We start from the raw sequence: 20521 nt of genomic DNA on the forward strand, positions 1-20521 counted from the left end.
AGAAGAGGGTGAGCCTGCTGAGTGGCCCCCCGGGGTAGGGTAGGGACTGCACTGAAGGCAGTGTGAGGGATGACCTGAGTGGATGAAGGCAAAAAACAGCCTCCAACTTTAAGGATGTGGCCATTTTCATTGATCACATCTGAAGCTTGTGAAGTGGTGGGGTCAGAAGCTTTTTAGACAGGGCTAAAGAGCAGGAAAATGAGAAGAGATGGCTCAGTTCACACAGCCAGCATAGGGTCTGGCTCAGCCTGGAGTTCTGATGGCTTCAGGGGAAGTCAGCAGCAGAACTCTGCCCCAGCTGAAGGTCATCTTGGGCCTCTGAAGTTAGGGAAGGGTCTGTTTTAGAACTAGTTGGGCCAATAATGACATCCATGAGCCATCACCAACAAGACAGGAGGACCACACTGGCAGCGTTCTGCAAGGGCTGTCACCTTGAGCATTAATTGGGCAAACTTTCACTTTGGAATAAACTGCATTTTTTTTTTCTCTCTCTAGTTTTCTTGCATGTTCTTTGGAGCTGTTTCTTCTGACCAGCAAGAACACTTCAATCGCCCTTTGGACAGTCTGGCAATAGCAAGTGACAGTGACGAGGATGTGATTAATGGCACTGTTTCCACATCTAAAGCTCAGTGATAGCTTCGCCTTAAGCCCCAGTCTTCATGTCTAGTGTACAACAGATATGGAAGTGCATTAAGACGTCTTGAAACAGTTTTGTGACTAGTAGTCCAGTATTTTGTATTTGTGAACATTTTGGAGTTTGGGACTCTCAGAAACTGCAAAAAGTTATGCAGGTTTTTCAAATAACATCACTTTTGTCCATTGGGAAAAAAACTCTGATTTTTGAAGTAGCCCTTAGAAAAAAATAATCATTCCCTCACTTTGGAGTCTTTTTTTTTTTTTTTAACTTTTAGAATTTTTTAATTATTTTTTTATTTTTTAGTTCTCGGCAGACACAACATCTTTGTTGGTATATGGTGCTGAGGATCGAACCCGGGCCGCACGCATGCCAGGCGAGCGCGCTACCGCTTGAGCCACATCCCCAGCCACTTTGGAGTCTTTTTGTATTTTGTAAGATATGATTTCATAGCCTTCAATTAGAACAGATTTTCAGGGATGATTTTTTATTTGCAATGTGATACAGGAAAATAATTTAATGGAAATGATGTCAAACTTTTTTTTATTATTGTTGTGGTGGTGGTGCTGCTGCAGGGGATTGAACCCAGGGCCTGGTGCATGCAAGGCAAGCATTCTATTAACTGGCTACACCCCCAGCCCTTGATGTCAAACATTTCTGTATTATCTAAAATAGTGTAGCAACCTCCACACGAGAGCGCCTGGGTTTGGAATGGAATGTGGGATACAAATGTCTGTTCTTTGCCCCTTTAAGAATTAGCTTCTTACCTGCATAAACAAGACTGAAAATTTGGAACAAAAACACTGTTATGTAATACCTTATGGTGAGAGCCTCTCCCTCCCCCAGACTTGTTTGCAGTTCTATAACCCCAGGAACCAGCCTTCTGTAACATCTTATTGCTAAGTCTTTTGGAAACCATCAAACAATAAGTATTAACTGGCAAGCAATTGTTCTTCAGATTTTGTGAGGAATTTGAAAAGGTGGCTGAGTGGATTAGTATGCTTCAGAACTGTGAACAGAGTTCTAAATGAAACCAGAATGAATTTGGCTCTTGTAGCTTAGTAATGAGTCATAGCTACTCACAATAACCTAATAAAAACTCAAGTTCATCCCAAGATGTTTCTCAGTGAATGAAAATGGGCTTTCACCAAGCTTTTTGTGGAAAGTGGCAATGCCCACATATTTTCAACTACATTTTCAAAGTAGGCTGAATTTATGTCTCTTATGCTTATACCAATGATTAACACTGAATTCATATTCGTAACAAATGCAGATCTCTATAAAGAACTTTTACACACAAAAGTAACCCTGTAGGTCTCCTTGCTGAGGATGAAGTTTCTGATTTCTTCATTGAAATAGGCATCAGTCTCAGGCTGGGGTTGTGGCTCAGAGGTAGAGAATTCACCTAGCACATGCGAGGGCCTGGGTTCGATCCTCAGCACCGCATATAATTAAATAAAGGTACTGTGTCTAACTACAACTAAAAAATAAATATATGTATTTTTAAAAAAATAGACACCAATCTCAGCAGCAGCCTTGATGCAGCATGGCCTGCAGAAGAGTTATGCTGCTCCACTGTACACACTTTGGGTTTTAGAATTTTGATAGTGTGCCAAGAATACACACACCAGGGTTTTGGTTTTTTTGGGGTAATTTCACTCTGTACCATTTAGGAGGTGCAAAGCCTCAGCAGAGAAAACCTCTGTATTCACATTCAGTTATGAGTCCATTTTGATGAGTTTAGAGGGAGCTAACAGATGTAGTAAAGCAGTGGATGAGAATGAGCTACGGCAATTAAAGTATTGTGAAGGACAGAAATGCACAGCCACAAAGTGCAGATTCACTGAAGGCTGACTAAGAGGCCTGGAAATGGAGAGCTTGGACAATGTTAAGGGCTGGTGCCTTGTTTAGTTACCATTCAAACCAAAAGAAGTACACAGATTAGTATAAATACTATATTTATTAAATATCTTTACAGTTTATTTAAATGTATTTACAGAACTATTCCTGCATAAGTTATATTTCAGACATCCAATTCAGGTAATTGCCTCTTGGGTAAGACAAAGAATGATAGTCTCAACAGAAAAAAAGCAGCTTATTAGTATACACATATTCAAATTTGCTTCATTATTTAGCCATCTTTGCCACAAACTACCTGCTAACAGTTAAATTCTGACGTGGACATTTTTAGTTGAGAAGTTCAATTTAATTTAATTTTAACAAATAAATAGAATCCAAATGTTTTCTGCTTTTTATTTTGTTTTATAAGCAGATTTTGTTTTTTTCTGGTATTGTAAAATTTGTTAAATATAAAAATGTGATTCAGTTTCCAACTGAATTTTGTAGCTTCTATCAAAGATAGCTCGTATTAAGGTGACAAGGAACCATGAACTTATCCAGAGGTACAAACATTCACAGTTCTCGCCAATCTTACTGACCATCTCCAGAACACTCAAAACTGACTCAGTAAATTCTCACAATTCCTGCCTTGTTACATGATGTAGTAGGTTGGTGGTACTGAAGGTGGTTTTCATATTCGGGTTACTCTCTATCCAGAACAAATGCAGCTGACAGGAGAGGACACTCCCATCTGCAAAGCTCAAAATTGTGTTTTTTCTACTCTAGACACAGCCCAAACCCCAGACACGCATACCTGGAATGGATTTCTTTAGGAGTTAGTACCCATCAACCATGTGAGTATAATTTGGGACAACTTGTTTTTTTCCCCCCTCATTTCTTCTTCCAGTTTTTAAGAGCCTATGGACTCTTATCTACTTCATCTCCATTTGGTTAAAAAAAAAAAGTTTGTTTTTTGTGCGCAGGCAGCTTAAGTTCATAGGAAGAAACAAGGTTCTGATATGTTGAGTGCACATTTTAAAACAGAACAAAATAAAAATTTCAAGCATGTGATAAAAATATTGATTTTTATAATACAGTATTGCTTTATAAATATAGATGGAAAAGCTATAAACTTTACTGGTCTTTGGTGCATCCAGAGAGGGATAAATAATTTGCCAGTTGTAAATTAGAAATCCAAATTTTCTCTTTTGTTATAAAGTCCACTACATGAGGCAAATTGTGTGTGTGTGTGTGTGTGTGTATGTGTGTGTGTGTGTTTACACTGCTTGATTTAAAATACAGTTCACACACACACACATCAGGTTCAGAATTAGACCCAACAAGTGGTATAGCTCAGCCACACCCCTGGAAGCTTGGGTGTAAGACTTGGAGAATTCTATTCTGGGTCCCACACAGCCTCTGACCAGTGAGAGGAGGAGAGTTACTTGCTAAGCAGCACTCGCCCTGACCCCTAGCAGTCATAAAATGCAGTGCATAACACAAAAAGGACAGGGGAAAGAAGAAAACAGGGTATTTTATGTACTAAACTACAAGCCAGGTCCAAAGTCAATTCCACCATGAAACTCAATTCTTGCCCCATTATTTTCAGTGTCACTGGAACAACCACATTGACAGTTTCTAACAATCATTTCTCAAAAAAAGTAAGTTGATTAAACGAGTTGTATAAAACGCCACCAATCTAGCTTTACAAAGATTGTTTGATGGGTTAAATGAGAGCAGAGAAAAGCCAATAACCTGACCGTTACTGCTCCTACCAGGAAGTAAATGGAGGCATTGGAAATTGATGCAAAATATATCCAGATTATAAGGCTACATACTTCTGACCAAAAGTAATTACAAACCCAAACAAAAGAGTTGAAGTCATCAATCCTAGTATGAATGTATTCCTTTTAACCAACCCCTTCAGGATGCAACTTTCTTTACTTTTAAAAATACCCAGAGACTGCAAAGAGTTTGTGCAAAATAAATACCCCGCTCGCCACATATGCGTCCATATTCTAGCAGAGCATGATAGTTTCTCCTTATTTAAACAGTCTCCCTCCACATCCCACCCGCCCTCTATCTTCTCTACCAAAGAATTCTGTTTTGTCAAGTTAGGGTAGTTAAGGCATTCTGACACTTAATTAAAGGTGATTCAAAATAGGTATCTAACATTATGCCAATTAAGGAATAGTAGATAAATTATTGAACGGCTTACAAATGAATAACTCATTCTTATTATAAATGAAATGCCTGTTACAAGCATGATGCATTGAAATATAGTAATGACATGTACATGGTACATGTTAAACAATTTTAAATAAAACAAAAGCTTGACAGTTACTCAAATATACAGTACAAATTCACAAAACAAAATCTTTTAAAACAAGTTGAGGTAACCTCAAACGTAAGTTTTAATGCAATAAACCAGGGAGTCAGTATCTCCTCTCGAGAAAAAACTTTCTGTGTTCTCCTCAAGTAGATTCTCGTCAGGTTTAATTGCATTCTCATCTATACACCAATGTTACCTGACGTATATATAAAACATGGCTTTAATTTAAGGATTTCTAAGTATATATATTTTTCTACCACCAAGTTAATGAAGGAAAAAACTGACTCAAAAATATATATCTTTACAGCAGTCAACTTGTACATAAACCTTAAAAATAAGTTTGAGCCTGCAGGTAATGGGAAACCAAATTCAGGGTAGTTTTTATAAGGAAACTATACACTGCAAAATGGCTATTCAGAAACTGTAAACATTAAGCTTGATTCAGAAACCCCTACATTTCTGTTTGGAGCAATTGCAAAAGTCAGATCATCACTAGGAGTTTTCCTTGTGGGCTCTGTGCTGCTGCCACTGCACACGTGCTCTTGCCTGGTGGACGCAGTGATTCAGTGCATGCTCTGCAAAAGCAAGGCTCCTAGGGGAAGGTCTGAGGGCTCCATGGGCAGCATGACTGTGAGCCAGCAAAAACCCAGCTACAGCTGTCCATTCTCAACCTGTCAGCCTGGGGCCCAGAGAGCCCACTCAGGGCACCTTGCAGACAGCAGGGGGAATTCCAGCCATAGCACTAAGTTTCTAGGCTTTAAGGACTTTTGCAATCTTGAGTAGTATTTCCATTAAAAAATTTTGGTAAGGATACCCCCTTCCCCCGGATATCAGGCAACCAGCCTATGATTTGGACTAATTAATAAACTGCCAAAACTTTAATCACGGGAACACAATTAAGCATCTTTTAAAAGCACAAAATATTTGCATCCATAGAACTAAAATAATTACTTTTTTCTTCCAATGTGTAACAAAAAAGCTTCTGGGATCAAGATCTTATAACCCAGAGCATATTTATGAGCTCCTGGAAAATAGGAGTTTATAATGAAAACATAAAGCCACAACCGATCACCATAACCAAGATGGTGCCAGTGGAAAACATGTGACATTTCTTTTGATGAATAATGTATGTTTTCTAGCAGACGTATCATGATTTATGACTTGTCAGACTTAAAATCCCTTTAACACACTGTAATTTTGAATTCTCTTTACCAACATTACCCATTCTCAATACTTCAACTGCTTTTGAAAAGTAATAGCCTTTGAAAACCTCCACAAGAATGAAGGCTGATCTTCAAATCTTGCTTCTCTTCAACTGTTGCCAGCAGACATGAGCTAGTGAATGACAGTAGTGGTTCTCAACAAAGATCTCAATGGGTCTCAAAAAGACAGGCAAAAGGCTTACATCACTGGCCATTGAGATCAGTGGCAAAGAAACGTGGTCCTGCCAGCAGGATCAGCACACATGGCAGGGTAATTGGGACAAAAAAGGGAAGGCAGGAGTCGACAGCTCGGTGAGTCAGTCTGTATACTCAGCCACAATGGAAAGAAGGACGGTGATGTCATCTGGCTTTCCACCTAAAACAAGAATGAAAACTGATCAGTACACATTTTAAAAGGAAAAAAAAAATCACTCAAAACTGTGGTCTTAAGTAAATACTAGTGCTGGGTGTGGTGGCGCACACTTATAACCAGGAGCTTTGGAGGCGGAGGCAGAGGATCATGAGTTCAAAGCCAGCCTCAGCAACTTAGTGAGACCCTAAGCAACTCAATTTAGTAAAACCCTATCTCCAAATAAAATACAAAAAAGGGCTGGGAATGTGGCTCAGTGGTCGAGGGCCCCTGGGTTCAATCCCTAGTCAAATGCTTGCACATCAGGCCTGTTTGGCTTATTAATAAGCCCTCACAGAAAAAAGTATTTGATAAAGAGAAACAGTTAAACAGAAAACACTCAAGAAATTTCACATAATTTAATTGAAGCTTAAAAAAAAAAATCTCCCCTGCTCTTTTACAACAGGAGCTCTATGAAAACGGCCACCACATCTTCTGTTTACATCATCACAGTAAAGACAAAATCTGTTACAGTAACTTCAGCCTGACAAGAAAGTTACATGCTTCTACCACAACCCTAATTTGGACAAACATATCCAATGTTTTTAAACTAGGAATAGCCTTGTACTCTAATCTGCCAAACTGCTATGGCGTGTGTGTGTGTGTGTGTGTGTGTGTGTGTGTGTGTGTGTGTGTTGTGTGTGTTTTCTCCTATTTTAACATTTCCTGGAGGGCTAAGAAATGCTCTACATGTCATAATATTACATCAGCAAGAGCCTGACCAATTCCACTAGCTCTGATATGCTAGCACCAACATGTCATCCCAGCTCCAAAACTGGCCTGCTCCCAAAGTCACAGCATGCAGTAGATAGAAGGACTCTTCAGTCAAGGGCAGTTTCACATTGCTTCCCTTTTCAAAATCCGCTCTGGCAATTTGGCAGGCAAATACTGTCAACGAGTCCCACAGAGCCAGAGGAAGGGAGAAGAGAAATGTCAGACACGTGAAGGGCAGAATGTTAAACTGTTCGGAATGCACAGGCTCTCCAGGCAGAGCTCAGAGGCCTCTAGGGCTCAGTTCCAAGCAGTGCAGTGGTGGCAATAAAGGGCTTCAGGTTCCATTGGCTGCTGTAGCCGATAAAGTTCAGCTCTGAAGGGCACCCAGTGGGAGGACACAGGACGTACATTTGCTTGTGCTCAAAGGCACAGGCTCAAAGCTAGGAGAGGACACTGACACAGTCTCACCCACAGCCAGAAAGCTCCCACAGTTAGTCCTTATGACATTCCCAAAGAATGCTTACCTCTCACATTCAATCCGTTGTCACATGCAAACTGTGCGAAAGGTGACATATAATTTGGATCATAGGCCAGCTCGTGAGCTTGCTCAGCAATGCTCCTTGCTGTCTGTTGTATACTCTCATAATTTGAGTTCTGATATGAAAGGATAAGAGAGTTATTTTTAACCATAACACCTCACATGACTTCTGCATGCAAGTATGCTTCTTGCAGATATCACTTTTTAAAGACAGTAACATTTATCTAATTTTCTACCATGTAAGTTTTATTCTGGTCAGAGAAGACAGTGAATGTGATGCTCTGATTAACATGCTGAGCCCATTGGTACTTCCTGCACATCTCTCACAAAGTCCTTTGCTGGGATGGTCTCTGGCCCTCAAGTTTAGGTTTCCATTTTTGCTTCCCCATTTGAAAATTTTAAGGTATTCTTGTTAAAATGGGATGGACTGAAAAGTGGATCCTGATAGCATTTTCATGATGACTTCAAAAGTCTCCCTGCTTGGGAATGCATCCCGGCCAACTATAGTTTGCTCTCCAAATAAGTCACCAGTTGTACTATTGAAAATATCTTCAGGGTTTTATATCATGACGAAAGACTCTTGCCTAGCTGTTTAACCTTAAGCCATACCCTTGTCTTTGCTGTTTCCAACTTCCTCATCTGCAAAATTGTGATGGGAAAACAAGGTCCATTTTATCTGTAACATTCAAAGGACTAAAGCATTTCAGTCTAACAGAAATAATAGGTCTCTGCTTTAATGTCACCTCCTCCAAGAGGATTTCCCTGACCAATTTATCTGAAGTAGTGACCCCTCCATTCCCTCATCCTGTTGTGCATCATTACTATTTACCACCAACATTCCCTTCTTCGTATTATCTGCTCCCCCCCCCACTAGAACCTAAGCTTTAGCATGATTTCTGTTCACAGAGCACAGTGCCCATGACAGGTAAGCACCTAACAGTTACTGCACACACAAACATGGTATGATACTAACGATTCCCTTCACCTGGTCTGGGTTAATTGTCCCAGTAACCCTGTAGACAGGACCTTTATTACTCCCCATTTTATAGGTAAGGAAACTATTGCTTAATAATTGAAGAAGTCTACTCAAAGTCACAATAGTTACAGGTAAGAGCTTAGAAAAGACTAATTTTTCCCAGAGTTTTTACAAAACCAGGAGAATACGGACAGCCTGTTTTCACTTCCTGCCCTCTGTATGGGAGAAGCCTGAATTGTCACCACTGCTGACAGCTCAGGTCACATCAAGGCTCCTAGCTGCCTGCTTTCCTTGGCTGGTTTGGGATGGCTATTTCCTGTCTTTCCCAGTCTCAACACCTGCTGGGTGTATTATAAGAATAAAAAGAGAAAAAAACAACCAGTAGTCAACACCATTAAAATCAAACAGGAAATGTCCTCATCTGGACTTTTCCTACTTTAACCACTCCACTAAATGCTTAGGTAAGAAGCCTCTTATTCCCTTAAGTTCTCTTGTAAATATTTCCATTTATAATTTTTATAATTGCTTGGAATATTAGAAATATTATTTTCCTAAAGTTCACAAAATAGTCCTTTCCAAAACTACTGAGACAACATAAATGACTCAATAAAACTCAGCTATCCAGAGAGGGCCACTTTCCAGAGGCTAACCTTTGAGTTAATTACCTTTAACTTTTTTAGCTCTTGAAGGATCATATAATCAGGCATATTGTCAAAGAGTCCATCTGTCGCCGTCAGGATAATGTCTCCTAACTGGACGTCGAAAGACGTGCTATCAGCAGCATCCGGGCTGTAGCAAAGACAGGGTAGGGTAAAGTTAAGGAAGCCTTTTAGAGATGATATAATTCAAAGGATCCTACAGGCATCATTTATAATGCAATGAGGCTTTTAAAATGGAGTCAATTAAAAAAAAAGTCATTCTGAAATTCCTAACTTTAATAAGAAAAATTAATGGGAAAACAAACTCTGATATAAGTTTCCAAAGTTTAACCCAGTTAGTCCCATTGTTCCAGACGTGGTATACCTAAAAAAACTTAGTTGAGCAACAAATATACCATTTATGGTAACTTTGAAATAATTATGTTTGTAGAACCAAAAACTGGGGACTTAATGGGTTAACTGAAACCAACAGAAAAACTGAGTCTGCTGATTAGTTGCACGTGGATTAAGAGGAGGACGCCTTCTCTTCTGAGTCAGACCTAACACACTCTATGACTTTGGGGAAGTGACTCTTCACTTCCTACTTCTTCAGTACCAAATTCCATCCTCTCTTACTCACTTGCACTTGTCAGTTCCCCTGTACACACTCTCAGGATGCTGCATTAGTCAGGGTGGGATGCTGGGCACCCACGGAGAAGAGCGTGCCTATCTCTAAGAATTCCAGACACCTGCAGTGGTTCTGGCACAGTAAGGACTGTATGTCTCCCAGTGGTCACAAAGTGCTCTGGTATTTATGAGTACGACTGGCATGTACATCTTCAAGAAACATCTGTTAAATGACCGAATGATTAGAGAAACAAAGTATGTCAAATTGAGGAAAAAAACTCTTCAAGATGTTGTTAAAGGAAGAAAGCATGGCACAGACAGTGTGTAGCACATGCAACTGATTCTGTAACAAAAAGAAAAAAAAAGGGAGGAGACCCACAGATGTAGAGACTCTGAAATACAGAGAAACAATGTGAAGACAGTCAAAGAAACAGTGGGTGCTTCTAGAGAATGTGTGGCTGGGGACAGATAGAAGGAAGTTGTTCACTAAATTTTTTGTGCACAGCTTTTAAAAAACAGATGGGAAGCCAGACACAGTGGTGCACGCTTGTCATCCCAGTGACTCAGAAGGCTGAGGCCTTAAACAACTTAAGAGATGTCCTGTCTCAAAAAATAAAAGGGCTGGGTAGGTAGCTCAGTGGTAAAGTGCCCCAGTCAATCCCTAGTACCAAACAAAGTAAGGAATCTCACACACACACACACACAGGAGATCTTTCTCATCACAATGTGTGATGAAAACAGACATAAGAATGGGAGAGAAGGGGGCTGGGAATATAGCTTAGTTGGTAGAGTGCTTGCCTCACATGTATAAGGCCCTGGGTTCAATCCCCAGCACCACCAAATAAGAAAAAAGAAGCCAATGGGAAATGTAAATCAGCCCTTTTCATCTCATTCACAGAAGCATTTTCAATAAAAGCTAAAAAAAAAAAAAAAAAAAAAAAGAATGGGAGAGAAGCTGGTCACGGTGGTGCACACCTGTAATCCCAGCTCCCAGCAACTCAGGAGGCTGAGACAGGTTCAAAGCCAGCCTCAGCAATATCGAGGTACCAAGCACCTCAGTGATGTGGGGATGTGGCTCAGTGGATGAGTGCCCAAGTTCAATCTCTGGTACAAAAAAAAAAAAAAAAGGAGAGAACTCCAGGTGGGCCTTTGAGGCTGATTCTCACCCTCTTCTCCACCTTTCCACTTCAGGGCTTCCAAGGAGAGGGAAAGATGAGATGTTTAATAATCTGCCTTAACCTGTAATTAGGGAATAGATACCAGGAAAAAAACTCAAAGGCCCTGACCCAGAAGGGAGTGCCAGAACCAAGGCACCTGAGCTTGAACAGAAAAACCCCTATACTTACATAAATGATGTTACAGAATATGTAAAGACATAAAAATCAGTGCACACCTAGGGATTTACACAGAGTGCACTCAAAACATTTTTGGTCCATTCTTTGCTTGACTGAGGAAAGAAGTGGCACATCTAAAGTTCTGCAATGTGCTTTTGTAGGGAAAACTTACACATTTATATAATAAATATTCTGTAAAAACAGTCACTAAAGGAAAACCTCTAAGTTAAGACTAAAATACTATTTTATGGAAAGAGTGCCCAATAACTAAAGAGATACAGGCAGTAGATAGGAAACACACACACTTGTAAAACTACTGGAAACCAGGTTGATTCCTATGCAAGACACTCATCTGCTCAGTCTTTGAAAACCAATCAGATTCTAGAAGTGTAGATTAATGACCAGGTTGGCACTGATGCTCTATTTTATGCTGAGGTTTTTCTTTCCCCAGGAGTGGCCTTTGCTATTCTGCCTGTGAGAGACTTGCTCCCATTGGACAGTCTGTCCTCTGCTAATACTCCCACCCATGAGCTTGGTGTTCCGCCAGCTGCAGTTCTGCCCATTTTGATTGAACATACTGTGCCGCTGGGAACTTTTGACTGCACTGAAACATGAGCTGCAATCACATGCTAGCAGGCTATCTATCTCTGGGCTCCAGGGGAAGCCACCTTCACCTTGCTGGCAAGCCGGCAGAGTGCGGCTCTAACCAGGGTGTCCCAAGGATAGCTAGCATGTGTGATCCAGCAGGGCTGCTCCAGCACTCAAAAGCCAGAACAAGCAGCAGCAAATAAAGGAGAGTTAAAGTGCCATTCTCCAAAAACTATTAGCTGAACTTGGCATCTACTGAGGCGCTGGAGGCTCTGAGGTCTCCCCACTCCAATAAAACTAATATCACTGTGTATTACAGACAATTGAAGAATATTCTTCTAATTATGGTAACTGCCGAAATCTGAAGGTAAAAAGTACTTCCCATTCTCTAGAAGTCTGCAACAGACATTTTAAATGGGCAACATCAAATACCTAATTATATAATGTGTTCTTTTCATATTTGAAGATGGCAGAAATAATCATTTTATCTTAATTTGGACTTAAGATCTGGTTAAATAAGAGCTAGTGAATAGAAAAAAAAAAACTAACAAAAAGGCACTTGGTAGAATGGTTCTATGTTTACAAAAGGTTCATTACCTATTTATGAAGTGCCAGTGTTTGTGCCAGATCCTACAAGTTTGTTAACACAGTGAAACCTGAGACTGTCTTAACCTTACTTCAACCTACGAAAAGATGTGAAAGTTGACTCAAAAAAAATTCTAACTGTATAGGAAGGTATTAACAATTTAAACATGAACAGAGAGAAGATGTCAGAAAGGAAAAGAGAACACCTCAATGACATTATCATAGACAACATGCAAAACAAGACCACTTCTGACTGTTTCCTGCAGTTCTACTGGATGCATATAAGAAGGCTTCAGAATGAGGAAGTTATTCTGACAGATACAACATTATGTCTGTCTATAAGCTTCCCTAACAATATACGCAAAACCTTGTACAGGCAGTGGCATGCATGAACAATGACTAATGACTCATTTTTCTAACACAAATTAACAGACAAACTGCATGTACTAATGCATGTTGGTATTAAAAATTGATACCTGAAATACTTCATAGTCTTGTCAAATTATTGATTATCGGAATTCAAGTTGACTATTGTAATTAGTTCAAACAAAATACCTTTCAAAGTCCAACTAGAAGGTCCTCATTATGAAAGCATTCTGAGGCTTCTTTTTCATAGGAAAATGCCTGTTTCCTACTGTATACAAGGTGTGGGAGGGAACCTGTGGGTGAGAAATATCCTATTCAAATGTAACGGGTGAGAGGAGATTACCTGTCACTTAACACGACTCCCTCGGCTTCTGGGGGAGCAATTGAGAGCTGGAACGGAGTGTTGAAGTAATGCTGCTGCTCATCTGATCGGTGCACAACTTCACCGCCCCTGACAACCAGAAAGCCTGAGTCACCCAGGTTCGCTGTGTGTAAGCGGTGGCTAGTTCTGTCCAGCACCACGATGCAGGCAGTGCTGCTACCTGGAAACAAAATGGATAGCATTTATTTTCTTTCCCTAGGGTCTCTACATACACATTTTAATCACAGAACTCCAAAGAATAACATGTCATAATTTGAATGTCTTGCCTAAATAGGATTTTCTTTTTCTTTCTTTCTGTAGTGTGGGGAACTAAATCTAGGGCCTCATACATGAAAGCCAAGTGCTCTACTCCTGAGCTATGCCGCTAGCCCAGGATTTGTTTTAGTTATGCTCTCCACCCCCACAAATGTCAACTAATAATCTGATCAGGGTCAACGTGGTGGGAAAAGAATGGATTATAGGATGGGAGTTTAGCTCAGTGGCAGAGTACTTGCTTAGCATGCATCAGGCCCTGGGTTCCACACCACCACAACCACCATAACAAAAAAGAACAGATTCCATTATACACAGTAGATGGGTCACTGAGGATCTTCATTCTTCCTTTCGCAGAGATCGGCAAAGAAAAAAATGACTGGTATTTAATCACATTATTTCATTTCACTAGTGCTATCTATAATCTATGCCAAATGCTCAAATGGATGTTGTTATTAAGTTTTAATATTCAAATGCCAGAATCAAAATGTTACACTTTCCCAACACTTCTCATGAGTCACTCAGGAAGCCTTCTTCACAAAATACACTAACATTTAAGACAGGGCACATAACAATTTTAAACCAGATTTCCATCTGTTGCAGTCATGAAGAACTTTTATTGAAAACTAATAACACACTATGAATTAACAAGACCAATTTTCAGAGGTAAGCTTGTAGAATCAACCTGTTCACTTTACAGAGACTAGCGTTTGATGGGAAGAGGCCACATTCCAAGCAGTTCCCACAGAGCTCTGTTTACCTCTGTTGCACACAGAGGCTTATCCCTCCTCAGACCAAAAGGCTGGCGGTACAACTAGAAAGGACCACTTTCAATTACTACAAGTTAAACCTAGACCTATCTCTACCAGAAAAACATACAGTTCACCAAGAAATAAATGTAAATGGTCTGTAACATTTGAAAAAATGATCAGCTCATCAGTACATTAGCTTAATAAGAGTTAAAAGAAGGTATTGCATAGTACTGGCCCAAGTACAGGGAACATGATCACTCTTATTCTGTGATGGTAAAGAATAAAATTAAACCACCTTTCTGCGGGCAATATAGCCCTGAAAAATGTACGTTTGGGCTGGGACTGTAGCTCAGTGGTAGAGCACCTGCCTTGCACGTGTGTGTCATTGATTCAATCCTCAGCACCACATATAAATAAAGATATTGTGTCCATCTACAACTAAAAAAATATTTTTAAAAAAATGTACATGTTCTGGGATGGGGATGTATGTAGCTCAACTGGTAGAGTGCTTGCCTTGCATGCACAAGGCCCTGGGTTTGATCCCTAGCACTATCACACACACACAAAAAGTATATGTTCTTTGATTGAGCAATTTCATCTGTGAGAATTTATCCCAAGAAAATAGTAGGAGGGCTGGGGATGTGGCTCAAGCGGTAGCGCGCTCGCCTGGCATGCGTGCGGCCCGGGTTCGATCCTCAGCACCACATACCAACAAAGATGTTGTGTCCGCCGAGAACTAAAAAAATAAATAAATATTAAAAAATTCTCTCTCTCTCTCTCTCCTCTCTCACTCTCTCTTTAAAAAAAAAAAAAAAGAAAATAGTAGGAGATGCAAGTAAAACTTAAGTACAAAAAACAATGTTTAGGATAAGAAAGAATTAGAGGAGCACATGGCACATGTAATCCCAGTTACTTAGGAGGCCGAGGCAGGAATATTTCAAGTTTGAGGCCATTCTTTTTTTTTTTTTTTTTTTTGAGAGTTTTGTTTGTTTTTATTTCACCTTAGAAAATTCATGTTTACAAGTCCTGGCTTGGGTTAGAAACATCCTAACCACCATCCTGTTGAATCAGTCTAAAAAACTGAGGCCATTCTTGAAAATTTAGCAAGAAAATTTAGCAAGACCCTGTCTTGTGTGTGTGTATGGGGGGAGGAGGCAGGCGGGGGACAACGACTAAGAAATAACTGGAATAACCTAAATATCTAAAATTAAGAGACTGCTTAAGTTACAGTACACTCACATAATGCAAGGCTATATGCCATCATGTAATACTTAGAGGAACATAGATTCTAGATTCAGCCGGCCTGCATCTGATTCCTAGCTCTGCCACTTACTAGTTATGTGACCTGGAGCAAATTACTTAACCTTTCCATGCTTTAATATCCTCATTTACAAAAATATGAATGACAGTAACTACCTTATAGAGTTATCTCCAAGGATTAAAATTAGTTAAGTCATGTCAACACTTAAAACAGAAACCTATTTGATAACCATTAAAATTGTTAAAGAAATATACATGGAAAGGAAGGGCTGGGTTGTAGCTCAATGGTAGAGTGCTTCCCTAGCACACATGAGACACTGGATTCGATCCTCAGCACCACATAAAAATAAAGATATTGTGTCCATCTACAACTAAAAATATTTTTAAAATATAAATGTGGAAAGGAAAGATTAGGTAAGTTAGGTAAAATAAGTAGATTATAAACTAGTATTAAAGTTTCCTTTAAAAAAAGGGAAATTTAAAGAACTCCATCAAAGAGTGAAACTTACTGTAAGTAAATTAAAAACGAAATGCAGCAGTAGGCAAAGTCTAAACTACTAAAATCACAGTTAAAGAGCAAAACAAAGCAAACAGGCTGTGGAACCAGCTGTGTGAAATCCCAGTGTGCCATCATCTTCTAGCTTCATGCCCATGGGCAAGCCACCTGTTCTCTGTAGGCTTGTTTCTTCCTAACCGAATGGGGAACAAAGTTCCTTTGTACCTACCTCATGGGGCTTTGTAAGCATAAAGTAAACTCAATTGCATTTACCATTATTCTTTGCATAAATGTGAAGAAAAAGATTTGAGCATAATCATCATAATCTTAAATTTTCTTAGTGGTATTATGGGTATCTAATTTTTGTTAATAATGTCTTAAATGAAAATATATAACAATGTAAACAACTTAAATATAAGCATGCTTCTCATCCTAATGTTCAGAAATTCTATTTCCTTGTTATTTATAGTACATGTGTTGGAACTAAACTGACATTACTGTTAGACCACAAGTCCCTATCCCTTAAATGTCAAAGAAAAAAAAATAGGTGTTGTAACTAATTAAAAGTATTGTCAAAACCTACTCCACAGCTTATAGTAGAGCAAGATCACCGATTTGTTTTCCTTCCTAAGGTTGATTAACAAAAACTATTTATCAGTAATAGAATGCCACAAAAAAGATCTTCCGAAGGTTGATGGAATTAGATCTTAAGAATGAAAAATGACGGATAAGTAGCATAGTCTTGGAAATTTTACTGCAGGAAGGACTGATGTTGACTCACTATTACTGACAAAAACAGGCTTTTTGCTACCCCCATGGCAGTAGTCCTAGAGGTTAAAATCAGTCCTCCTGAGCAATGAATGGAGCTTTATAGTATTTGAAGCAACAGCAACAAACCCAAACTCAGTCTTGCAGGTTTGCAGTGTATACTTCTCCTTTGCCTCCTCAAATTGGTGGTGTGTGCTCAGGCCTCAACAGCCTAATATTGGGAGAAGAGCTTATCTTCTTATGTGTTTGGAGAGAAACAAGCAAGGAAAAAAATGCAAAAAAAGAAGGAGCTGAGAATGAGTGCTGGATGTTCAGACAATTGACCCATAGACAGGCACTCAGGCAAATCCCTCAGGCTAAAATAGAAATATGTTTTATCACTCAGCCCTTATTTTGTAATCTACTACTAAGCCTTTGTGCAGCAGAGAAAGAGATAACCTTATTAGGACTGACCCTCAAATTCTTCAGATACATTGGCTTCTTGAGATCTCTGCATATGTACTTAAGTTTTCTGAGGAAGTACAATCAATAGCCTGTGATGCCAACCCAGCCCCAAAGCAGCTAGAAATTCAGATAAATAAATTACTTAATCTTGTAATTGTCACTATTTAGAAGTACATCTGAGTTTTAGCAAAGCTCAGCAGCTGGTCTTTGCCAAAATTTGCTTGAGTTTAGTTACAAATAGCCCAGAGATTGGGGGGGGGGGGCGACGACAAAAATGACAACAAAGGGCTATTTCAATGCATCTTTTAGGAGAAAAAAATAATCACAATATTCAATGTAGGTAAACTACTTAAAAAATGCCCTTAAAATTTATTTTACTATTATCTCCATGTTATATGAAGGTAAACAGGAAGGGAAGCAGAGGTAGGAAAAAAGACCTGCAAAATCTCAAAGCTTTTTTTGGGGGGAGCGGGTGGGTATCAGGGATTGACCTCAGGGGTACTTGACCACTGAGCCACATCCCCAGCCCTTCTTTGTATTTTATTTAGAGACAGGGTCTCATTAAGTTGCTTAGTACCTTGCTGTTGCTAAAGCTGGCTTTGAACTCGTGATTCTCCTACCTCAGCCTCTGGAACCGCTGGGATTACAGATGTACGCCACAGTGCCCCAAAGCTTCAAGCTTCTTCTTCTTCTTCTTTTTTTTAAAAGAGCAGGTGCCCAGGGCTTCATGGTTTTTTTTTTTTTTTTTAGTTGTTAATGGACCTTTATTTTTATTTATTTATTTATTTATATGCGGTGCTGAGGCTTGAACCCAGTGCCTCATACATGCTAGGCAAGTGCTCTACCACTGAAACACAACCCCATTCTTTTCTTTTTTTTTTTTTTTTTTATTGGTCGTTCATAACATTACATAGTTCTTAATACATCATATTACACGGTTTGATTCAAGTGGATTATGAACTCCCGCTTTTACCCCGTATACAAATTGCTGTATCACATCAGTTACCCTTCCATTGATTGACATATTGCCTTTCTAGTGTCTGATGTATTCTGCTGTCTGTCCTATTCTCTACTATCCCCCCTCCCCTCCCCTCCCCTCCCCTCCCCTTTTCTCTCTCTACCCCTTCTACTGTAAATCATGTCTTCCATTTGTATTCTCTTGACTTACCCCTCCTTACCTCTTATATGACATTTTGTATAACCCTGAGGATCGCCTTCCATTTCCATGCAATTTCCCTTCTCACTCCCTTTCCCTCCCACCTCTCATCCCTGTTTACTATAAATATTCTTCTCATCCCTATCTCTCGCCGTGCACAAAAGTTAACTCAAAATGGATCAAGGAGCTTGATATTAAATCAGAGACACAACCCCATTCTTGAGCCACAACCCCAGTCCGCCCCAAAGCTTTTAAAGTAAAAAAAAAAAAAAGAAAAAGAAAAAGAAAAAGAAAGATAGGGGCTGGGGCAAACAAGATAGCTCAGTGGCAGAACACTTGCCTAGCATGTGTGAGGCACTGGGTTTGATCCTTAGCACCAAATAAAAAGAAACAAAGGCATTCTATCCATCTACAACTATATTAAAAAAAATTTTAACAAAAAAAAAAAAAACAAAACAAGATAGCTGTTTTATAGTTGGCTGTCACAAATCAAAGTGAAGGATGGGGGTGGGGTGGGAAGGTGCCAGCAGAGGCACTCATAGGAACATAGGAGTCAGCAGCCCCCTGGAATTTCTGTCTGGGCGTGCTCTCTCTCTCCATTTAAACTTTGAAATGCTTTGCCCAAAGTCATATAGCAAATTGACAAAGAAATACTGGAAATAAATCTACAATGTTTTGCTGTGCCAAGCATTTTCCAGATTGCATGTTCAAAACAAGAGATATTAAGAAAAGCAGTATATATTGAAACTGCAAGACATGATTTCTCTTCAGTTAGAAGGAAAACAAGCTATTTAAGCACAGCATGGAGAACACTGAAGATGGCAGAGTGATTAAAAGGAACCCTCCCTAAAAAGGATTTAAACTGAAGGCAAGTTCTACAACATGGCCATCTTCAGAAACACTGAACAGAGCTTGATTTTAAGTGTGGATGGTGACTGGGTGGGAGGTCTTCTAATAACCACAAAGTGCTGGCAATTAACAGAAACTTAATAACACCCTTTCTGAGAGTATGCTCCAAAGGCTAAGTTCCCAGGAAACATTTAACAAACAAATGCAGAAAGCTGGCCAAAAGATGCTACATTAGCATACTAGAAAAACAAACGAGAGGTGTCTGTTTTTAAGTTTCCTAACATAAGATTAACAGGGATCTAATTTGTGCCAAACTATTTCATGGACTAATCAAGTGTTAGTAGCCTGGAGGTTCTACAACTTCCACTCCCCACAGGCAATCACCTGAACTCTGCAGGCCAGATCCTAGACCCTTTCTTCCTCCCTAGGACAGAATTATATTTTAAATTTTATAATCTCTTGCTTTTCTTTCTTCTTTTACCTTATTTTAGAATCCATGAACAATACAGTTCTTTTTGTGTTTCTGTACATGAAATACATGGTAATTTGCAAAGTCCTCTTTAACCTTCACAATGTGTTTCTGAGTACTGCAAGCAGCTTTAAGTTTTTCCTTTTCACAATGCATCTTTCTACTACTGATGCATTTTTAGGCTGTTTCCAATTTTCTGCTATTAACAACAATGCTACTAGAACATTCCTGTATCTAGCTCTTGGAATACAGTTGCACGGGAGTTTCTCACATCTATCATAAATACCTAAAAGAATTGCTGGGGCATACTGTACATTCATGATTAATTTTATTTGACAATACCAAATTGTTTTCCAATGTTGCTAAACCTTTTTACACTCCCTTCAAGCAGTATTCTGAATTTTGGTTAATCCAAAGATTCTTTATCAAACTCTGCCTTAGAACGAAGTTAGACTGGTAAATCACTCTCGATTTTACTTTTAACCATATAATGACTCTTTAAAGAGGTAACACAAAGGGTATCTACTTACCAAGCAAAGGAACTTTATTTTGCAGCAGCTCACAGTAGCTTGTGGTGAGAATTCCAATGGGATTACTTGGTACAAACCTTCCTTCTTTTACCAAACGTTCACATGTTCGCATTAAAGTCCCTGAGAACTGAGATGGGTCAACTCCATAGTCTCTCCATCCTCCTACACCATCTGCGACCCCTAAAATAAATTACATTTAAAGAATATCATCACCAATTTCTCAGGAACTATCACTCCATTTTCTCCTAACAATTAATTTTACTATGCACTAGTACATGCTTACTCCAAATTCAGAATAAAGTGCTCAAATTTAACGTTTTTATATACTAATATTCCTAAATCACATTCTCTGTTTAAAATTTGGTCTTTCATATATTGATG

The 20521-nt window shown here is 39.3% G+C and overlaps 2 protein-coding genes across 3 annotated transcripts in view; one reads left to right on the plus strand and one right to left on the minus strand.

Moving 5' to 3' along the window:
• The window catches only part of Rad9b (RAD9 checkpoint clamp component B), a 30532-nt gene extending 29884 nt beyond the window's left edge, over nucleotides 1-648 (plus strand). Inside the window, exon 11 of the mRNA XM_026386154.2 lies at nucleotides 496-648. Within this exon, the coding sequence (XP_026241939.2) occupies nucleotides 496-633 (138 nt within the window). The 3' untranslated portion in view covers nucleotides 634-648. The remainder of the gene's footprint in view (nucleotides 1-495) is intronic.
• Nucleotides 649-2575: 1927 nt separating this feature from the next.
• Nucleotides 2576-20521, minus strand: part of Pptc7 (protein phosphatase targeting COQ7) — a 43123-nt gene continuing 25177 nt past the window's right edge. For both annotated transcript variants that reach the window (XM_026386102.2, XM_026386103.2), the window contains 5 exons: nucleotides 20141-20320; nucleotides 13126-13324; nucleotides 9310-9433; nucleotides 7655-7784; nucleotides 2576-6383 (listed from right to left, as the gene is read on the minus strand). In XM_026386102.2, coding sequence (XP_026241887.2) covers nucleotides 6325-6383; nucleotides 7655-7784; nucleotides 9310-9433; nucleotides 13126-13324; nucleotides 20141-20320 — 692 coding nt within the window. In that variant the 3' untranslated portion in view covers nucleotides 2576-6324. The remainder of the gene's footprint in view (nucleotides 6384-7654; nucleotides 7785-9309; nucleotides 9434-13125; nucleotides 13325-20140; nucleotides 20321-20521) is intronic.

The sequence above is a fragment of the Urocitellus parryii genome, chromosome 3, assembly GCF_045843805.1.
Source record: "Urocitellus parryii isolate mUroPar1 chromosome 3, mUroPar1.hap1, whole genome shotgun sequence".
Classification (NCBI taxonomy): domain Eukaryota; kingdom Metazoa; phylum Chordata; class Mammalia; order Rodentia; family Sciuridae; genus Urocitellus; species Urocitellus parryii.